Genomic DNA, 22,245 nt, shown 5'->3' on the forward strand with positions numbered 1-22,245 from the left:
GTTACTGAGGAGAAGAATATTTTAAAAAGCAGAATTGGCCAGATGTGTGTGGCCTTGGACAAGCCACTTAACCCCCTTTTGTGTTGCAAAAACCTTAAAAAAAAAAAAAGAATTGGCCCGATGGAAAAAGAGATAAGAAAGCTCTCTGAGGAAAACAAATCCTTCAGACAAAGAAGAGAACTCAGGGAGACTGCTGATTTTACAAGAAGTCAGGACTCAATACTTCAAAACCAAAAGAATGAAAAATTAGAAGAAAATGTGAAACATCTCATTGAAAAAACAACTGATATAGAAAACATATTTAGGAAAGATAATTTAAAAATGATTGGAATACCTGAAAGTCATGATCAGGAAAAGAGCCTTGATAACATTTTCAAAGAATTACTACAGGAAAATTCCCCTGATATCCTAGAAACAGAGGGGAAAATAGAAATGGAGAGAATCCACTGATCTCCCCAAGAAAGAGACTCAAAAAAAAAACAACCCCCAGGAATATTATAGCCAAGTTCCAGAACTCCCAAGTCAAAGAGAAAATATTACAAGCAGCCAGAAGGACACAACTCAAATATCATAGAGCTGCAGTCAGGATCACACAGGACTTAGCAGCAACTACATTATAAGCTCATAGGGCTTGGAATATAATATACCAGAAGGCAAAAGACCTTAGAATGCAACCAAGAATCAACTACCCAGCCAAACTGAACGTCCTCTTCCAGGGAAAAAGATGGATTTTCAATAAACCAGGGGAATTTCAAATGTTCTTGTTGGAATGGCCAGAGCTGAACAGAAGGTTTGATCTTCAAATACAGGACTCAGGTGAAGCATAGAGATTGGAGAAGGGTGAAATATAAGGGACTCAATGATGATGAACTGTATGTATTCCTATATAGAAAAATGATACTGGTAATACTCATATGAACCTTCTCAGTTAATAGAGCAGGTAGGAGTTTTTATAGATGAATCACAGGGGAAAGCTGAATTTGAAGATAAACTATAGTATAAAAATGGAGTCAATAGAAAAAAGGGAAATGTAATGGGAGAAAGAAAAAGGAGAGGGGGAATATAATATTTTTCTTTATTACAATGAGATATTGCAATGCTATGGAAGGGGGGAAGGCAATGGGGAATGAGGGAATCTTCGCTCTCATCAGAGGTGGCTAAGAGAGGAAACAGCATATATATACTCAATGGGGTATAGGCATCTGGAGTAAGAAGGAAAGAAGGGGGACAGGGGGAAGGGGTCGGGATGTGAATGATGGAGGAAAGGATGGACCATGGGGGGAGAGTGGTCAGATATAGCACATTTTCTTTTTTTTACTTCTTGCAAGGGGCTGGGATTGGATGGCCTGTCCGGGACCATAGGGCCAGGGTGGATGCTGGGTAAGGGGTGGTATGTGGGTTTGGGGCCTCTTAGCCCCAGAGCCGGGGATCTGTCTGCTGCGCCACTCAACTACCCTACAGCAGAGTCAGAGTGAAAGGAGAGAGAAAATATAGTACATGGTAGTGGAGAAGTACAAAAGGAGGGAGTTGCGATCAGCAATGGCAACAGTGGAAAAATATGGAAGTAACTTTTGTGATGGACTTATCATAAAGAATGTGATCCACCAGGGGTGGCTAGGTGGCACAGTGGATAGAGCACCAGCCTTGGAGTCAGGAGTACCTGGGTTCAAATCTGACCTCAGACTACTTAATAATTACCTAGCCTTGTGGCCTTCGGCAAGCCACTTAACCCCATCGCCTTGCAAAAAAAAAAAATAGTGAAGGACAGAGTCTGGATTTTTTTATTCAAATCATGATTTAGTCCCTTCCTGATATCCTCCAAATTTAAGGCCATGTGAAAATGTTCAGGTCAAGAATTTTAACATTCTTCCCAAACACTGTGATATAGGAACTTCTACAACCAGGGTAAATGGATCCCCTCTCCATTCCCACTATCTCTGCCTTTAAGACATGCTACCACTGTCTCTACTGACTTAGGTCTGGTACTATTCCCAACCCTTTGGGTCTTGTGAGTGAGTAAATGCAATTACTCTGCTCCAGAACTGCTGTTAAAGTTCCCCCACAGGGGAAGTTGCATTGCTGGACAGTCTTCTTCTCTCTCTTAAACCCTGCAGGATGCAGATTCATTCAGAATCAATGAAGTTCTCCAATTTGAACATAACTGTCTCAGAATCTACACAAAATAGAATAATTCAGCAAAGATGCCTTCTTTTTTCTTTTTTTTAGTTTAACAGTTAATAAGTAACTATTATGTACTTGTTATATCATAGTTGCTTAATAACTTTATATACAATAAGTTAATATACAAATGGTTATTTAACAAAGTGTAGAAAACTAAGGAAATCAGCAAAGATACCAATGGAAACAACTTCAGCAAAATCACTACAAAATAAATCCTGAAAAATGAATAATATTTCTATATAATCAGAACAAAACACAAGAAGCAACAAATGGAAGGGAAATTCCATTCTGAATAATTACAAAATGCATGAAATATCTCTTTTAATACAATACTAATCAAATTACCAAGAGGATATTTAACAGAGCTTGATAAAATAATAATAAAATTCATTTGGAAAAACAAAACACTTGTGCTGGATATGAAGTCAGGAAGACCCTCCACTTTTTTTTTCATAGTCTAACACAAAAAGTTGAATCTTACCTAAAAAGAGCTGAGTCAATGGATTGATTAATCCCCGGCTGAGCCATAATAACCCAAAACAAGTAATATAGCCCTGTACTCTATTATCCTAAGTTCTACACTTAGAGAGATAAGCTAGGAGGTCAATAGGTGGTGTAGTAGATAGACCAAAGGTCTTGGAATTGGGAAGACCTGAGTTCAAATGTAGCCTCAGACACTCAAATCACTTAACTTCCATTTGCTTCAGTTTCCTTATCTGTAAAATGAGGCTAATAATGGCAACTATCTTCCTGGTTTGTTGTGAGGATCAAATGAAATAATATTTGGAAATGCTTAGCACTAGGCCTGGCACAAGATAAATATTGAGAAGATAGAAGGGAACTGCAAAGAAGTATTAACAGCTGGAAGGACCAATAAAGGTCTCTGAAGAGGAAGAGGGTTTTTTAATTAGAAATAAAACAAAAACACTAAAAAGCAAACCCCCAGATCTAAGTAAATAATCAATTTGAGTAGGCTAGACATATTCTGGGACTGATTTAAAAAGTAATGACAACTGATAGATCTTCTGGGTTCTCAGCTAGGGATATAGTACTCTGTTTTGTTTTTGTTTTGTTTGTTTTCTTTTTTTAGGTTTTTGCAAGGCAATGGGGTTAAGTGGCTTGCCCAAGGCCACACAGCCAGGTAATTATTAAGTGTCTGAGACTAGATTTGAACCCAGGTACTCCTGACTCCAGGGCTGATGCTTTATCCACTGCGCCACCTAGCTGCCCCAGGATACAGTACTCTGTGTGCACATTTGGAGGAAGTAAAATTTGAGCTGAGTTTTGAAGAAGGCCATGAAAACGAAGAGAATCAGCAAAAATACTAATTGAAATAAGAACTTCAGCACAGTCTCTACAAAATAAATCCTGAAAAATGAATAATATTTCTATATAATCAGAACAAAACACAAGAAGCAACAAATAGAATGGAAATTCCATTCTGAATAATTACAAAATGCAAGAAATATCTCTTTTAATACAACACTAATCAAATTACCAAGAGGATACTTAACAGAGCTTGATAAAATAATAATAAAATTCATTTGGAAAAACAATATACCTAGAATATCAAGGAAAATGAAAGGAAGTAAAGACAAAGAAAGAAAAGCACTTCCAAACCTCAAATTATAACACAGAAGTCATCAAAACCATCTGTATTGGCTAAAAAAAATAGATCAATGCAACAGACTAGACAAGATAAAGAAACAATAGAATTCAATATTCCAGTTTTTTTGATAAAGTAGAAAATATTAGTTACCTAGCGGAAAACTTTCTTTTTTTTAGGTTTTTGCAAGGCAAATGGGGTTAAGTGGTTTGCTCAAGGCCACATAGCTAGGTAATTATTAAATGTCTGAGACCGGATTTGAACCCAGGAACTCCTGACTCCAGGGCCGGTGCTTTATCCACTGCACCACCTAGCCACCCCACAGAAAACTTTTTGGTTAAAAAAAAAACTGCTGGGAAAACTGAAAAAGCAGTTGGGCAGAAATTAGGCTTAAACTAACACTTTCTACTCTGTACCATAATACATTTTAAATGGTAAGATGTCCTCACTGTTAAGATAGTACTATTAAAAAAAACAACAGAAACAGCTCACACACCTTTCAAAACTATGGGTAATATATATATATATATATATATATATATATATATATATATATATATATACACTCATAAACAAACATGAGATACAAGTAATTAAAAAGATCAAATGGTTATTTTTTAAAGCTTCTACTCAGACAACATTAATTCATTTAGGATAAGAAGGAAAGTGAATGGGCAAAAAAAATTTTTGTATCAAATTTCTCTAATAAAGGTATGATATATATATATATATATATATAAACAAGAAATAAATAAGTGTATATACATGACTAATAACCACTTACCAGTAAACAGATGGTCAAAGGATATGGAAAAAAAATTCTCAAAGGAGCTATAAAGTATTCACAACCACATTAAAATCTCCAATAAGAGAAATGCAAATCAAAACCCTGAAGTTTCATATCTGCTAAATGGCAATAGTCAGTGTTAGAGGAGTTGTAGGAAGATAGATAATACTAATACATTGCTAGTAGTTCTGGAAAGTGTTACAACTATTTAAAAAAAACAATTTTACATAAGTAAGACTAAGATATCTATATCCTTTGAACAGAGCTTTACATTATAGAAGCCATAAATAAGAAAAAAAATCCCCCCCACTCCAAATTATGTATAGCAGGACTTTTTTGTGGTAGTCAAGAATTGGAAATAAAATAGAGGACCATCAATTGGGAAATGACTAAAAACAATTGTGATATATATGAATATATTGGAATACTCCTGTGCTATAAGAAATTATGTGATAAATACATAGACACATGGAAAGTTCTATATGGTCTGATGAAGAGTGAAGTAAGCAGAGCCAAATATAACACATACATATATAGAAATAAGAACATATTGATACACTGCACATATTAACACATTTTGTTTTGTTTTTGCAAGGCAATGAGGTTAAGTGACTTGCCCAAGGACACACACCTTAAGTAATTATTAACTGTCTGAAGCCACATATGAACTCAGGTCCTCCTGACTACAGGGTCGGTGCTCTTTCCACTGTGACACCTAGCTGCCCCAATATTGACACATTTTTAACATTCCTGATGAGGACACTGAGACTGAGAGAGGTCAAAGGACTTGCCCAGGACTATTGGGGGGAGGAGGGGATTTAAGCTTTGGCCTCTCTACTCTGCACTCTATCCCCTATGATATCTATCTATGTAAAGAAAAATGGGTTGGTCACATGGCAATAGCTTAGTATATAATATGAATTATCCACTGGTATCCTTTTGATATCAAGAGACATTGAGGAAGGCCTCTGCACACTAAATAGAATTCCTTCCCATGGAGAATTTATGGGAAGACATGTCAAGAATCACAGGATAAGTAGTCATATATTAGTTATTCTCTGCTTTGTTGGAATGTTCAGATTGATACAATTACTGATCCAGTTGAGGATGAGACTTCTGATATCAAAACTAATAAAACAGATTCATCTTCAAATCCCAAAAGCAATTATAAAAAACCTGAACTATGGGTTGTTGCTGTTTGTCCTTCATTCTCAAACAAGACCATCAGGGAGGTGATGCCATGACAAGCACATGAATTGGATTTGAGTGAGGGGGACTGTACTAAGTCACCGGCCACACTTTCTCCTCCAGAGTCATCTGAATCCAGTGGTCATATTTGGATGGGAGAACTGGAGATGGCCCTGGGTGTGAGGCAGTCAGGGTTAAGTGAATTGCCCAAAGACACACAGCTAGTAAGTGTCAAGTGTCTGAGACCAAATTTGAAATCAGATCCTCTTGATTCCAGGGCTGAATCAGTGCTCTATCCGCTTTGCTACCTAGCTGCCTCTATATACACTGATGTGTGTGTATATGATTGATGCTTGTGAGGGAAACTGCAGTAGTAGCAACAGTCCCAAATTGTTGTCCATTCTTAATCTTACAGAAAAAGCATCATGTAATAGTAATTACCCATGAAAGGATTGTAATAGCTGAGTTAGCCAACAGCTAGCACTCTCCTTAATTGAATAGTGCAAGAGTCCCCTGCAATGTGCATTGCATAATCCCTTAAAAAGTGGGAAAAGGCTTATTCTACTTCCCTCTTGCCAGTACCATACAGCCCCAGGTGGTTGCTTGCATTTATTATATTTTGAATTTAACTCAGAGGATGAATTACTGCTCAAAAATATTAAAAATGAGAAATCTACAAATCTAACCTTGTCTCTGCAATGGAATAGTCTCTCTTAGCTCATTCATTGGAAAAAGGGAGGGAGGAGGAAGGGAGAAAGAATGGGAGGAAGGGAGGAAGAATGGAAGGAAGGGAGGAAGTATGTGAGGAAGGGAGGAAGAATGGAAGGAAGGGAGGAAGAATGCAAGGAAGGGAGGAGGAAGGGAGGAAGAATGGGAGGAAGGGAGGAAGAATGGGAGGAAGGGAGGGAGAATGGGAGGAAGGGAGGAAGTATGTGAGGAAGGGAGGAAGAATGGGAGGAAGGGAGGAAGAATGGAAGGAAGGGAAGAAGAATGGAAGGAAGGGAGGAAGTATGTGAGGAAGGGAGGAAGAATGGGAGGAAGGGAGGAAGAATGGAAGGAAGGGAGGAAGAATGCAAGGAAGGGAGGAGGAAGGGAGGAAGAATGGGAGGAAGGGAGGAAGAATGGGAGGAAGGGAGGGAGAATGGGAGGAAGGGAGGGAGAATGGGAGGAAGGGAGGAAGTATGTGAGGAAGGGAGGAAGAATGGGAGGAAGGGAGGAAGAATGGAAGGAAGGGAAGAAGAATGGAAGGAAGGGAGGAAGAATGCGAGGAAGGGAGGAAGAATGTGAGGAAGGGAGGAAGAATGCGAGGAAGGGAGGAAGAATGGGAGGAAGGGAGGAAGAATGAGAGGAAGGGAGGAAGAATGGGAGGAAGGGAGGAAGAATGGGAGGAAGGGAGGAAGGGAGGAAGAATGGGAGGAAGGGAGGAAGAATGGGAGGAGGGGAGGAAGAATGGGAGGAAGGGAGGAAGAATGGGAGGAAGGGAGGAAGAATGGGAGGAAGGGAGGAAAATGGAAGGAAGGGAGGGAGGAGGAAGAATGGGAGGAAGGGAGGAAGAATGGAAGGGAGGAAGAATGGAAGGAAGGGAGGGAGGAAGAATGGGAGGAAGGGAGGAAGAATGGGAGGAAGGGAGGAAGAATGGGAGGAAGGGAGGAAGAATGGGAGGAAGGGAGGAAGAGTGGGAGGAAGGGAGGAAGAATGCGCGGAAGGGAGGAAGAATGGGAGGAAGGGAAGAATGGGAGGAAGGAAGAATGGGAGGAAGGGAGGAAGAATGGGAGGAAGGGAGGAAGAATGGGAGGAAGGGAGGAAGAATGGGAGGAAGGGAGGAAGAATGGAAGGAAGGGAGGAAGAATGTGAGGAAGGGAGGAAGAATGGGAGGAAGGGAGGAAGAATGGGAAGGAAGGGAGGAAGAATGGGAGGAAGGGAGGAAGAATGGAAGGAAGGGAGGAAGAATGGAAGGAAGAATGGGAGGAAGGGAGGGAGGAAGGTCCAGTGCCCCGCCGCTGGCTAGGCTACCATAGAGCAGAGGCCGCCCCCACGCCCTAGAGCGGCAGGAAATGCTTTCGCAGGGCCGCGGCTCCCCGGGGGCTTCCGGTTCCCGCTGGGCGCCCCCGGCCCGCGGCCCCGCCTCGGCGAGGAGCCCTGCAGCGGGAGGGCAGCTCTCCCTGCCGCGCAGGCGCGGAGCCTGGCCCCGCCCGGTGAGGAAGGGACGGCGCTGGGAGTTCCGGGGGCTCCGGGCGCGGGCGCTGCCTGGGGGCGGGCCCGCGCATGCTCAGTCGGGAAGAGGCGCGGCGGCTCGGGAGCGGCTCAGGTGCGCGCCGGAGGCGGCCTTCCTGCCCCGTGAGTAGCGCCCAGCTCCCCGGTGTGTGTCTGTAGCGACCAGGGAGAGCGCGCCCGTCCAGAGAGCGGGCTCCGGCCCCTCCTTCCTGTTTAACTTGCGGGCACACTGAGGCCGGAGAGGGCACCTGCTGTTCTGCCCGCTGACCCGAGGGCTGAGCCCCGCCCTCACGATGGCAGGTGGGGGCAGCCCGGGCCGGACGCGCCTGCCCCCCAGCCCCCAGTGGCCTTACCTGTGTGGGGTAATAATACCCGCAGCCCGCAGCCGCCGCTGTGTGTGCCGCCCGGGCCAAGCCTGGGATCCCCACATAAGACTTGGAGTGCTTCCCTCCCAGGGTGGTGGTGGGAAAGAGCCGGCTAAAAGCATACGCTGCCCATATCTGGCACCGGCACCTGCGCCTTCCACTACTGCCCAACAGAAAACTTCTGGAAGCTTCTTCCCTGGTACAGAATGGGACCCCACCACCACCCCTTCCCGAAACCAAAATCACATATACAGGAAGACAAGCACAATGTCACTGGTTCTGCCAACCGGAGAAGAATTCAGGGTTGAGTATCGACTAGAACCAAGATAGAGTTCACAGGTTTACCTTTTTTTTTTTTTTTAAGAAAATCTGCTGAACCAAGAATTATCTCAGATTAGATGATCCCACCATGTAAACAGCAATCTCCCTAGAAGGGAAGGACTCAGATCTTGTGAAAAGCAGGCTTTCCCAGAGGGTGACTTCTTTGGTTTGTTTTATGCTGCCTTCATTTTATTAGACTGAAAAAGCATGTTAGCTGTGGGCCCTCCACTGATAAAGGGACATATTCTATGACTTTTTGGTCTTGAATTATTTAAGATGCCCCAACCCTTCCATGCCCAAAGCAATTCAAGGCACTCTGGTTTCCAGTCCAATGTGCTTTTGTCCTTCAAATCATTATAGGAGTATTGAAAGAATGTAGAGTACTTTGAGACACCCACTGTCTTTGCCTTCCCTAAGCTTGTTTCTCTTTACTATGAACAGTAGCAAGAAGAGAGGTCTAGAAATTTGTATGAAAACAGATAAAGAGTAATAGCACTATACTGATAGAAGTAGCAATCAGGGAAAGACAGAGAAAGGATGGGGCAAAGAGACCCCTGCCAGGAGATTAGGACTCCAAAAGTTACCTGATTTCTTCCCACGGGTTGCCAGTGACCAGATTTTATGGTTCTAACCTGGAACTAATTTTCTGAATAGAACAGAGAGCAAAGCCATGGAATCCTGAAAAGAGGGATGTGGTCATGAGTTTCCACTCAGATGAATCTCTGAGAACATGCATCATGTTCCTTTTGGGTATTGCTACCCCTCATCCCATGCCACATATTCTGACTTTTCAGAGGTTCTTCAGCTCAGAGGGTCTTTAACTTCACTTATCGCCTAGAACTAGTCTTCATTTGCTACATTAAGAAAATTGATGATCAACATTCCTGCCTTTGATTTCTTCAGCAAATAATTTTTTTAGGTGGTTTTTTTTTTGCAAGGCAGTGGGGTTAAGTGGCTTGCCCAAGGCCACACAGCTAGGTAATTATTAAGTGTCTGAGGCCAGTTTTGAACTCAGGTACTCCTGACTCCAGGGCTGGTGCTCTAGCCACTGTGCCACCTAGCCTCCCCATCAGTAAATAATTATTGAATGAATTCTTTGTATGTAGAACTATTAGACCCTGTTGTAAGCATATAGTGAAATGTATAATAAGTAATTGATTACTTATATATAAAATCTCTTTTGAACTTCATATTAAGATGAGATGTTTTATTAACCCCATTTTACATATGAGGATTGAGAACACTTAAGTAACTTGTGCAGGGTCACCCAGCTAAGTGTAAAAATAGAACTTGAACCCTAGATTTCTTAGTTCCAGATGCAACATTCTAGTGTCTACATTACTCACAATCACTGCCATTAAGGAGCTTAACAAAACAGTAAAATATTAAATCCTTAAAAAGAAGTCCGAGCAATAAATACTATGCTGCAGAGGAAAGAGTTTAGTCTCAAATGGGAGGCCTTTGTGGAAAAACTGAATTTAATAGTCATTGTGCTACAGTAGAAAGAACCCTGGATTAGGAGTCAGAGAAACTCAGTTTGAATCTAACCTTTCCTATTTCCTACTAATGACATGTTGGGCAAATCAGTTTACCTCGTATTCCTCATCTGTAACTTGAAAGAAAGGTCCAGCTTTAAAGTTACAAGTTGGGCCTTGAAAGATGAACAGGGTAAAAATGGAGAGGATTATGAAAAGGAAGAACAATTACAAAGTGTATTGTGGAATATTAACATTGTAAAGACCCTTAAGTGATCTTGACCAGCCCTCTCATTTTACTGAGAAGGATGTGTCCAGATAGTGCCAGATGAGGCAGCATATCCAGCTTCCTGACTTTGGCTTAAGGCTCTCCCTTCAGGACAGAGGAAGGACAGAGCAGGATGTGTTCCAAGCCAGTACATAGACCACTATCTGAAGCAGAAGATTAATATTAGGGATTGGGGGAAGAAAATTGACTTGATTTTTGAATAGCTAGTTATTTTTCTTATGGGGAGGGAAAAAGGAAACAAGGATTTATTTAGTGTCTACTTTGTGTGAGGACTCTGCTAACCACTTTATAGATATTATCTCTTGTGTGTGTGTGTGTGTGTGTTTCTGTCTCCTGCCTATTGGGCCCAAGGAGGGAGCAGGTCCAGATTGTTTTGTCTCTTTCTTTAGGAGCTGAAGACAAGAAAGAAGAGGAAATTCCAATGGGAGAAGGACTTTCAGAAAAGGGATCTGATCAGATATATTCTGAGGTCCATCCTGAGAATGAGGAATCTTATCTGTTGCCTTCAACTGGGTTAGCCAACATCCCCTCCCAAAGTCCCGAGGCTGAGGAACCTCAAGGAGCTCCCATAGATCCGACTGATGAAGTTATTTTGGAGAAGAAATGGAATCAAACCACATCTTGGGAAAAACAATTGAAACCTTTCCTCCCCAGCTCCTTTCTACAAGCATCCATTCCCCAAGGAATTCCCTATTATTGCACTGACTGTGGGAAAAGCTTTTGTCTGAAATCCAACCTTCTGACCCACCAACAGACCCACACTGGAAAGAGACTATATCAGTGTCCCCATTGTGGAGACAGCTTTGGGGACCACATCAACCTGTCCACCCATCAGAAGGAACACAGTGAGAAAAGGTCCCACACCTGTCCAGAGTGTGGAAAATGCTTTAGCGATGCTACCAATCTCAACACTCACCTTAGGGTTCACACAGGGGAGAAGCCCTATCAGTGCCCTGTGTGTGAGAAAAGCTTTAGCCAGAGTTCTGGTCTCATCCGGCACCAGAGGACCCACACTGGTGAAAAACCTTATGCATGTTCTGAATGTGGCAAAGGGTTCCGGCAGAGCTCAGATCTTGTGGAACACCATCGTACTCACACTGGTGAGAAACCTTACACCTGTGATGACTGTGGCCAAAATTTTTCCAGGCCCTCTAATCTGGTCCATCATCAGCGCACCCATGCTTCTGAGCGGATTTTCTGTTGTCTGGAATGTGGAAAGAGCTTTCAGCACAGCACTAGCCTGAGTCGCCACCGGAAGACACATACTGGGGAAAAACCTTATAGATGTCCTGTATGTGGAGACAATTTCAGCCAGAGCTCCAACCTCCTGACTCATCAAAGGAGTCATACACTAGAGAAACCATACAAATGTCCAGACTGTGGAAGGAGTTTCAACCGGGCTTCTAACCTCCTCCAACACCAACAGACACACAGTCCAGATAGACCCTATAAATGCCCATACTGTGAGAAGACCTTTAGCCGAAGCTCCAACCTCATTACCCATCAGGGTACACACACGGGGGAGAAACCATATAAATGCTTGCACTGTGGGAAAGGCTTCAGATCTGGTTCCAACTTGATTCAGCATCAGGAAACCCACATAGGAGTCAAATCCTAAAAGGAAGAAATGGGCAGCAGCAGGGAAGGGGGGGGGAGTTTGAGTGAAATGTTTGTGTTGCCAAAGAAAAATCTGTATTTTTAAATGAATCATCAATGAAAACCATTGCAGAAGGAAGATAGGTCAGAGAATTTGGGAAAACCCAAATCATTATCTTACAAGATGATGTAAACAATAATGCCCTATTTTTCATATTCTTTTGTCTCCTCTATTTCCATTCTCTTATCTAGAAAACCTTCTTTGACAGTTTTCTTTGTGTGAAAATGAAATTAGAGGACAGAGAACAGAACACTTTGCTGGTATCAAGAGAATGAGGGTAGGAGGGTTCCAGTACTATAGGGACTGGGTGGCAATGGAGGTACTTCCTTCAGAAGTCTCTATCAAGTAGACTGGATTATTGCCTAATTAGTTGAGACATCACAAATTTTACATGGAGGATGGTGACTTGGACCCTTACATTTACAAAAGAGGTAGTTTTATATACTGACCACAGTCTTACCCAGGAGCCTGCTTCTGCAGAGAGGCAGAAGGACCATTCTAAAGGCATAACCAAGCTACTGTCAAGCTAGAGTGTGAAATGAACCATAGAACTCCCACGGGTTCTCCTTGGCATTTATCCTTCATCTGAGACAATCAGTGCTGACTAATCCTTACTTCTTATATTGGAGAGTTTATTACCTACTGTAAAAAAAAGTAAAATCTTTCCTGATAAACTAGCATCAAAAGCCAAAAATGCCAGAGGATTTAATAAAAGTTTAGTGCTATATGATTAGGAAAAGAAATGAGAATAACAACTATCTGAACCAACTATTAAATATGGCAGCATATAGGAAGAGAAATTTATGGGGCTTCAGGAACAGATGAGTTGAGTCATACCAAGCTGGTAAAGTGGAGTCAGGAAGTAGACTCTATGACTAGCTTTATTCAGAGCTTAGGTTTTTTGGTCCTATCTTTGCCACCATAGTTCCCATTCAGTGCCTCCTCCCCACTTTACTTTGTATTTCCCATTGCAGTTCCCTCCTGCTCCTTACCTTTTTCCTCCTGCTCTTCCAAAATGATTGCAAGGTTTTGTAGGGTTAGTAGTTACCATTTCTGGGTGGATATTTAAGGAACTCTTCAAGTGGAAATCAGTTAGGGACATGCCTTAGGAGGAAATGGAGTCAAGAGATAGAATCAGGTCTGGGAAACTGGGGGAGGCAGGGAAAAACGAATCCTTCAGATTAAGAGAAGTGAAAGCTCTTCAAAATATCAAGGCAAGAATTAAAGAACAATGAAAAGTTGGCTCCAGCAGCATAGAAAGAGAATGGGGACTGTCGTTAAAGGCTCAAAATGGGATGTAGGTTTGGCAAGGATAGGACCAAAATAACTACTAGGAAGCTCTAGATCCTCTATGTTTCCAGATTGTTCTATCTTCCTGAGTCAGATCAAGTTCTAGGCTTGTTAGCCCTCAATGGATAAGAAGTTGTGTGTGTGTGGGGGGATGGATTTCTTTAATGATTTATTGAACTAGATTGGACAGCACAATATGTTGTATTCAGGTTTGGAAGCAGAACTACACATAGAAGTTTAGATTCTGATCCTGCCTAAAGTGTCCCCAGGGGTACTATCTACTGGTGTAGAATCTGCCTTTTCCCTACTACCAAGTTGGAGGAGCCTTAAGAGGTCTGGCTTCACTCATCTCTCAGGAGACCAGACTGGTTCTAATACCAACCACTCTAAATATCCATCTCAATTCCTGAATAGATCTTAGGATCTTGGTCTCCTTAAAATGATTCTGAAGATCTAAGCTGGGCTCAGAAGTGACCTGAAGACTTACTAAAGCACTATCCTTTCTGAATCAGCAGTTTCCTATAAGATAGACTGGACTTGTTGATTCTGATTAATAAGACAAGTAGTACAAATCCTGGCACATTTTATAGTCACTGGAACAGGTAAGGAATGAGATTTAAATGAATAGGTGTATAAAGTGGTAGCTAAGTGGGTACATTTTATGAGACATAGTCCTTTTCTCACATTACTTGCTCTTGCGATCAAAATTACTTGCACTCCCTTTAGAAAATGAACCTTGGGCACTTCAGGATATGAAGTGGGAAGCTTTATTCAGTTTATCAAATGTTAAATGTCTACTATATGCATGACCCTGAGGAAGGGGGAGGGTATGATTCCTTTTTGAGGAACTTAATGGTTTTGCCAATTAGATATAGAGTGTAGGTTGTGTTTATGTGAGGTAATTTGAAACAAATGAATCCTGATCCTACCACAGAGCCTCCTAGACTCACTGCCTCCTAGACAACTAAACTAATTGGAATGTAGAAAGGAGAAAAGCATGCCCCAACTGAGCATGGTTAAAACTCTGGGCTTGTAAGGTTCAGGTCTTAAGCACAGATCACAATGAATGTTATTTTAATTCTTTTTCCACAGCAGGAAATCTACTCACAGCCCTAACTCTAGAGATGAAATTTATGCTTTTTCAGATCCAAAAACATCACCTGGAGCTTGTCAATCAGCTTCTTGGATTTTTGCCTCACCTTTCCTTATACCTACTGCATAACTATAAATGTCATGATGGATCCAAAAAGCCCCTTTATAATTCAAAAAATCTATTAAGTGCTTAAAATATGCAGTGTATTGGGGAAGATAAAAAGGTAAATGGGATTAAATATCCCAAGGACTTTTTTCAACAATCTTCAGATACTTGATAGAAGAGTAGATTTAACATCTATACACATAAACAGACGTGTGTGTGTGTGTGTGTGTGTGTGTGTGTGTGTGTGTGTGTGTATTCTATAGGAACACGATGCATTAGAATAAAAAGTACTCTTAAATCAGAGGAGCAAATACATTACTTCTAGCTGGGAAAGATCAGGTAAGCCTTTATGGAGGAGCTGGGTGTAGAAGAATGGGCTAGAAGTCAGATAGATGGAGAGAAAGGATATTTCAAGTATAAGGTACCATGTTAAAATTTTTTTTTTTGCAAGGCAAACTGGGTTAAGTGAGACCGGATATGAACCTATGAACTCAGGTAGTCCTGACTCCAGGGCTGGTGCTTTATCCACTACACCACCTAGCCGCCCCCCCGAAAAAGATTAGTTCTAGAGGGGAAATCAGGGAAAAGCAAGTAGTCTACCTTGGGTGGAGCACAAAATATTTATGAAGAGTGTTATTAGATGATTAGAAAATTAAAGGGAAGTATGAGATCTTTATGCATTGGTGAAGCATTGAAGATTTTGAACATGTGATATCTCAGTGCATAAGGAAGACAATAGAAGTGGGAGGATATTAGGTAGGAGGCAATTACAATAGTCTCAATCACTGGAGATGTTATCTGGTATTTGTCATTCATTTTTTTTTTTTAGGTTTTTGCAAGGCAAATAGGGTTAAGTGGCTTGCCCAAGGCCACACAGCTAGGTAATTATTAAGTTTCTGAAACTGGATTTGAACCCAGGTACTCCTCCTAACTCCAGGCCTGGTGCCTTATCCACTGGCCGACCTAGCTGCCCCTTTGTCATTCATTCTTGAAGGCAACAATGACATCAGGGAGGTGGCATGTGAATTGGATTTGAGTGAGGGTTTACCCTGCTATGTCACCAGCCTCATTTTCTCTTATCTGGATCCAGTGGCCAGATATGAATCAGAATGACTGGAGTTGGCCCTGGATGTGAGGTAGTCCCAGATTAAGTGGCTTGCCCAATGTCACACAGCTAGTAAGTATCTGAGGCCAGATTTAAACTCAGGTCTTAAGGAGAGGGCAGATGTAAGTGACATCACAGTGGATAATGAAGACTGAACTAATAATGAAGACATCACCATAATCAAAGCATACAAGCCTTTTCAAATATAGGGTCTTATAGATGTTCAGATCATATATGTTAGACAAAGGAGTAGTCAAAAATGTGTACAGGTATATATTGTGTAGCAACTTTCTATAAGAGGGGATAGTTCTATCAGTTCTCAAATGGTAATTAACTTATGCTTAGTCAAATAAAAGAAATTTTATAAAATAGGTGGATAGGAAAGAAAAATGAAAATAGTAAAAATGACAGTGCAATTTCACCATAATATCTTAGAGATAGAAGAATCTTCAAAGATTTTCATCCACTTGTACTCCCATACCACTACTCAAATAGGTCAATGTTTTTTTAGGCGCATAAAAAAGTTAGATTCCCTCTAGGATTCTGAGAAATTTGTTACCTCCTATTATTTAGATAACATGCAAATTGGAAAGTAATTGTTCTCCTAAATTCAGAAGGTCCTGCAATAATGAAATCTTCAAGCAGGTGCTACAGATACCTTAAGTCCTCTAACACCCCAGTTCTCTTTCCCTGAAAAAAAATCATTCCTCTTGATGTAATCCAACACTACATTCTCCCCCCACCAGTTTATGACAACTGCTAAGTCAATTTATGATGTCTTTGAAGAGACATTGTCCCCAAGTCTTCCCAGCACTAGAGTAATCTAGATCCTAATGTCATATCCTATTATTTAGGATATTCAGGTTTTCGTACTAGATACCTACATCTTGGCTTTGATATCAATGAAAGTGCTGATGATTTTTGCAGGGCAATGGGGGTTAAGTGACTTGTCCAAAGTCACACAGCTAGGTGTGTGTTTGAGGCTAGATTTGAACTCAGGTCCTCTTGACTCCAGGGCTAGTGCTCTATCCACTGTGCCACCCCCCTGCCCTGATACTGTACTCTTTAAACTAGTACAATTTAAGGAGGATCATAGGATCCCCAGAGCTGGAAGGGATCTTATTAGTCTAGCCCTTAAGGAAACCAGCCTAGAGAAAGGATGTGGCTTCCCCATATTAATGATGCACCATGAGAGAAAAGGCTTTATTTGAAAGTCTATACTAGGGTGGCAAGGTAGCAAGTGGATAAAGCACAGGCCCTGGAGTTCAAATTTGACCTCACTTATTAATTACCTAGCTGTGTGGCCTTGGGCAGCCACTTAACCCCATTTGCCTTGCAAAAATTAAAAAAACCTAAAAAAAAGTCTATACTACTATAAACAGTCAAATATACCAACTTCTTGTGGTAGACCAAACCTATATTTCACAAACACCCTAAATATCCCTACTTCGATATAGATTCTTGAAGAGAAAAAAGAGACAATGAGATAGCATCTAGGACATGGTAAGTGGTAAACAAATATTAAAAGCAGCAAGAAATAAGAAATAGGGAAAATAAACTAAAAGGCAACAGGAAAAGTTGTATACCCAGAAGTTATTTCAGCTAAGTGATAATTATAGCCCCACTGTAATTCCTTAAGTGTTGAGCCAAATGAGAGAATAGAAAGCATTTCCACACTTGTCACTTGCTTTCTCCAATCTAGATCCTCCAGTGAACAATAAGCCCTGAATGGTGTTGAAAGTTTCATCATAACCAGGACTCGAGGTCTTCCTTATTGAGATTTATTGTATATTCTGGACTCACAGCTTTTCCACACACTCATGGCCATTTGTTCTTTCCCCAGTGTGTGTTATCTGAGGTGATAAAGGAGAGATGAGTCCTTCACAAATTTTTTTCTACACACCCTACAATAATAAAGCTTTTCTTCTAAGTTCTGAGATAACTGATAACCTGGGTTCTCCAACTAAAGATTGCCCATTGTTAATAAGGCTTTTCACCTCTATGGGTAATAAAGATAGAGCTCTGCCTGAAGCTTTTCCTAAACTCTGGACCCAAATAAAATAAACAAATAAACAAGCTTTTATTAAGTAACCTGACAGGTATGGTGCTAAACTCTGGGAAAGCAAAGAGATAAATTGAAATAAAAACCCTAGTCCCTGATCTCTATAAACTCAATCTAGTAGAGGAGACAAAATAGAAGCAAATTTTTAAAAAAAATTTTTAAAAAGAGATGATAAATGGGAAATCAACAGAAGGAATTCCCTAGAAATATAGGGAAATTAAGAAAAGTTTCTTGCAGAAAGGTGGGATTGTGGCTGAGTCTTGAAGGAAGCCAGGGGGCTAGAGATGGAGAGAATGGCAGGCACAGGGACTGGCCAGTGAAAATAGGGTAAGGAAGCTGACCACCCCTTCCCAGGATCCTTTGCTGGGTCTTCATCTAGGTCATACCCGATAACACTGGGTTTTCCACAGGGTTTGTCCTCTAATGTTTTTTTAAGTTTACTTAAGGCATTGGGGTTAAGTGACTTGCCCACAGTCACACAGCTAGACAATTATTAAGTGTTTGAGAACACATTTGAACTCGGGTCCTCCTGCCTCCAGGGCCAGTGCTCTATCCACTATACCGCCTAGCTGCCCCACCCTCTTCTCTATCACTTGGTGGTCTCCTTAGCTCCTACTAATTCAAATATCACCTCTGGTGATGAAAAGAGAAGTGGGGAAAGACAAAAAGCAGTGTCTCCACATCCCTCTTAAAAAAAAACTGAGAATCTTGGAATTGGTCAAATTAGCTTTAGAGGCTGAAAATTCATTCCTCACACCTTTTACAGTAAGACTGACCAACAATGTTTTGAGGTTATATGAGGACTAAGGATAAGAAATGGACATGGCCTCTGTCTACCTCATTTTCCTCATTTGTTAAAATTGAAATACTAATCTCTTCCCCACTTATCTCACCAGTATAAGGGTTTGTATAGCATGCCCTAAGATGTAGAAAACTATCTCAGGAGAATTGGGTGTTGAGGTATATCCTTGGGCTACCCAACTGCATGACTTTGACAACCACAGGTTAAAATCTCAGGCCTTTCAAATAGGAGGGTAGAAAGGCTTTAGTGATCAGCATCTTAAAAGATAAAAAGAATGGAATACTAAGTTAATCAAGTAAGCTTTACAAATAACCAATTAAGCTTTAACTTTGAAAATTCCTACACAGTTTTTGGGAATAGACATGTTTTGTTCTGTTACCTAAAACATATTGTCTGGAAAACATCCTAAAGCAGTTATAAATGGAGGAAGCTTCTCAATCTGTAACTTGTTTCTCAATATGGGCAGGAAGTGACACATGAAATGGCTACTTAGAGAAAGACAATCACGTGTCCCAGAATGCAAACTTTGGGGCAGGGGAGGTTAGAGGCTTTCTTGTATCAAGTATTTGTAATAGCTTTTACTTGTGAAATTTTTTTTCTTACGCATTACCCTTTTAAATAAAATTTTCCATTTTAATTAAATCCTCTTGTTCTACATTCGGTTCCTCTACTAAAGCTGCTTTTACTTTCAACTGAATTTAGACTGTATCTCAGTTCTCTTGAACAATCTTGTACAATCTTAGGGCCCAATGAGAACACTATTTCTGTAATTATTACAACTAATGTAATTAAGCCTAAGGAAACCTCCAGCTGACTTGAGTGTCATTTGTAAGAGAATCAGGACATATTTCCTATAGCAGCTTTATTGAAAAAGAATATAAAATAGATGAGTTTTTAAATTAAAAGCAAAAAGTATAGTAATTTTTCTTAGAGGACTAGAGTATGAGGAAGAAATTCACAAGTAAAAGATCACAACTCTAGGGCTCTAGAAGTCAAGACCATCCACCACTCAAATTGTACAGTTCAAACCCCAAAGAGGTTGAATGATTTAGTCAAGATCAAAAAGGTATAGGCAGAGCAGGAATTTGAAAGCAGATCATCTGACTTGAAATCTAATACTCAAACCAGTGAGAAGGGAGAAGCACAGACAGGAATCTACCAAATTCATAAGGGAACACTGGGGAGGTAGAAATTTCTATAGTCTCTCAACAAGAAGGATATCTGGGAGAATGGGAAGGCTGACAAAAGGGAAGAATTGAGACCAAGGGAATGGATCAAGGAAGTCCTTCCTCTCTGTCAATGCTTATGGTGGAAGACAGGGACTTCCTGATGTATTCATTCCAAGGAAAGTTGATGCCTTCTCAGAAGATAAAGTAGGAAAAAGAATAACAATAATTCAAGTGATGAGATGGGACAGCATTTTGGTAAAGAGAACAATCTCAGTGAGGATAGGACTGAGCTGTACAATTTGGGAGACAGAGTAATTTTTACCATACAGTACTGTTCCCCTCCAACACTGCTACTCTCACTGATATTCCTAAGAGTGAGTCACAATTGGATTTTTTTTAAAGGAAGATGGGCAAAAGAAGGCAAAAATAAAGACATGAGAACAGGGAACTCAAACTTAAAACTTAAAAATCTTAGTGCTACAAGAGGTACAGAGAAAATCTAAAGAAGGAAAAATAAGGTTATAATATAGTGCATGAATCAGAAAACAAAATTCAAAATAGACTGTAAGGGAAGAAAAAATAATGAAGACAAAGCAAAGCTTTCAGAAAATTTTAATGTTCTCAAATCTTTCAGCTTAAATTTTCCCAGTGTTCTGTTCCATATTTTCCCTTTTAAAAAAATCTGTGAGATTTGTCTGTTTTTAAGAGAAAAATTTTGAAGTTTTTGATTGTTGATGTCTATCAATGTGTTTCTGTAATTCAGTTGTCTTTATCAATTTAGATACTGTAAAAGTACTGAAATTAAATTGAAATTGATATCCTATGATAAAAGTGAAGATTAGTTCTATATTCTATAGATAGTCAGGGAATAAGTGAGATGTCAGATTAGCATAAGAAAAAGCAGCAGATCCTAAAAAAAAGCAGCAGAAAAGGTTTTGAAGTTTTTATGGGCTTTATGTGGTTATTCTTTATGATATGGAAAAATACAGATTTTTCAGCATGGTATTTGAAGAAAATATACCGAATTCCTTGAAGGACCATTAGGATATACTTTAGTTGTTATGTGAAGAATATAAAATCCTCATGGACCTTAAAAAAAAGAGAAATGAGAATATAAGACTTTAAATCTTAGCAGACTGAAAATAGTGGACCCTATAATTTGAAGAGCTAGTAATAAAAGGCCCTTGGGAAAATAGGATTTTAAATGTTACCATTAGTTATTGTTGAAGTTTGTCATGAAACTAAATTATAATGTAGTCTCTGTATTGACAATGAGATATATTCTTCTATTAGTATAATTGTAGTAAATCAGAACTTAATGCAAAAATACATTTGATATTTGGCAATAAAGCATTTTGCTTAGAAAATGCAAGGATCAGAAAAACCTAAGTTCAAATCCATCCTCAGAAAGTTATTAATTATATGACCTTATATAAGCCATTTCACCTGTTTGCCTTAGTTCCCTTATTATAAAATGAGAAAATAGCACCTACCTCCCAAAGATTTTTGTGGAGATCAAATGACATAATAATTATAAAGTGCTTAGCACATGGTAAACACTATATAAATGTTAGCAATTATATATTTTTTTTAGTTTTTTTGCAAAGCAGATGGGGTTAAGTGGCTTGCCCAAGGCCACACAGCTAGGTAATTATTAAGTGTCTGAGACCTTATTTGAACCCAGGTACTCTTGACTCCAGGGCCGGTGCTTTATCCACTGCCCACCTAGCCGCCCCCTGGCAATTATTATATTAATTGAGTGTAATTAACTCTACTGGTCTTGAATTCAATCAATATAGAATGCCAAAACTGGTCAAATGATGTGATTTTTCTATATAAGATAATTTGGAGAGGCACTCAAGTGAACTGAATTCACTGGACTGGCATGCCAATAAGTCTTGTTTCATGTTTTAAATACATGTATGTATTTCTAAATGTGTATCTAAATGTGTGAATTTGGAAAACCACTATATAAGAAATATTGTTAAAAGAAAGATGCAATTTTATCATTGGAAAATTTAACTCCTTTTTGATCTGGATGCTGTAAAATTATTATTAGAAGTTGTCATAATGTCAAAATCTATCAAGTATTTCATTAGCTATATTTTAATAGGAAAACATAATTACTATGTGGGGGGAGAGAGGGAGAGGGAGGGAGGGAGGGAGGGAGAGGGAGGGAGGGAGGGAGGGAGGGAGAGAGAGAGAGAGAGAGAGAATTAGCTTATAAAATCTCATCGGGGCAGCTAGGTGGCGCAGTGGATAAAGCACCACCCTGGAGTCAGGAGTACCTGGGTTCAAATCCGGTCTCAGACACTTAATTACCTAGCCGTGTGGCCTTGGGCAAGCCACTTAACCCCGTTTGCCTTGCAAAAACCTAAAAAAAAAAAATCTTCTCATCTATAAACTTGCCAGATAAGATCATAAAACCTTATTAATCCTGTGAAAGAACTTGTTAAGTGTTACAGAATGCAAAAATAATGAATTAGTTTACTGAGAAACTAGGATCCTCTCTTTCATCACAACACTCTCCACCAAA

General features: G+C 40.2%; 1 protein-coding gene across 2 annotated transcripts; it reads left to right on the plus strand.

Moving 5' to 3' along the window:
* Positions 1-8,001: 8,001 nt before the first annotated feature.
* Positions 8,002-21,742, plus strand: LOC141495514 (uncharacterized). 2 transcript variants are annotated; one of them, XM_074196918.1, is made up of 2 exons: positions 8,002-8,099; positions 10,816-21,742. In XM_074196918.1, the coding sequence occupies exon 2, from the start codon at positions 10,848-10,850 to the stop codon at positions 12,042-12,044; it is 1,197 nt and encodes a 398-aa protein (XP_074053019.1). In that variant the 5' UTR covers positions 8,002-8,099; positions 10,816-10,847; the 3' UTR covers positions 12,045-21,742. The 2 variants fall into 2 exon arrangements, with proteins under 2 accessions (XP_074053019.1, XP_074053020.1); XM_074196919.1 differs by lacking the exon at positions 8,002-8,099 and adding an exon at positions 8,359-8,680.
* The last annotated feature ends 503 nt before the right edge of the window (positions 21,743-22,245 follow it).

This window comes from Macrotis lagotis, chromosome 8 (assembly GCF_037893015.1).
Source record: "Macrotis lagotis isolate mMagLag1 chromosome 8, bilby.v1.9.chrom.fasta, whole genome shotgun sequence".
Taxonomy (NCBI): Eukaryota; Metazoa; Chordata; class Mammalia; order Peramelemorphia; family Peramelidae; genus Macrotis; species Macrotis lagotis.

What these genes read in the sequence shown, in the direction of transcription:
- LOC141495514 (XM_074196918.1), top strand. Translation starts at nt 10,848, where the DNA reads ATGGGAGAAGGACTTTCAGAAAAGGGATCTGATCAGATATATTCTGAG.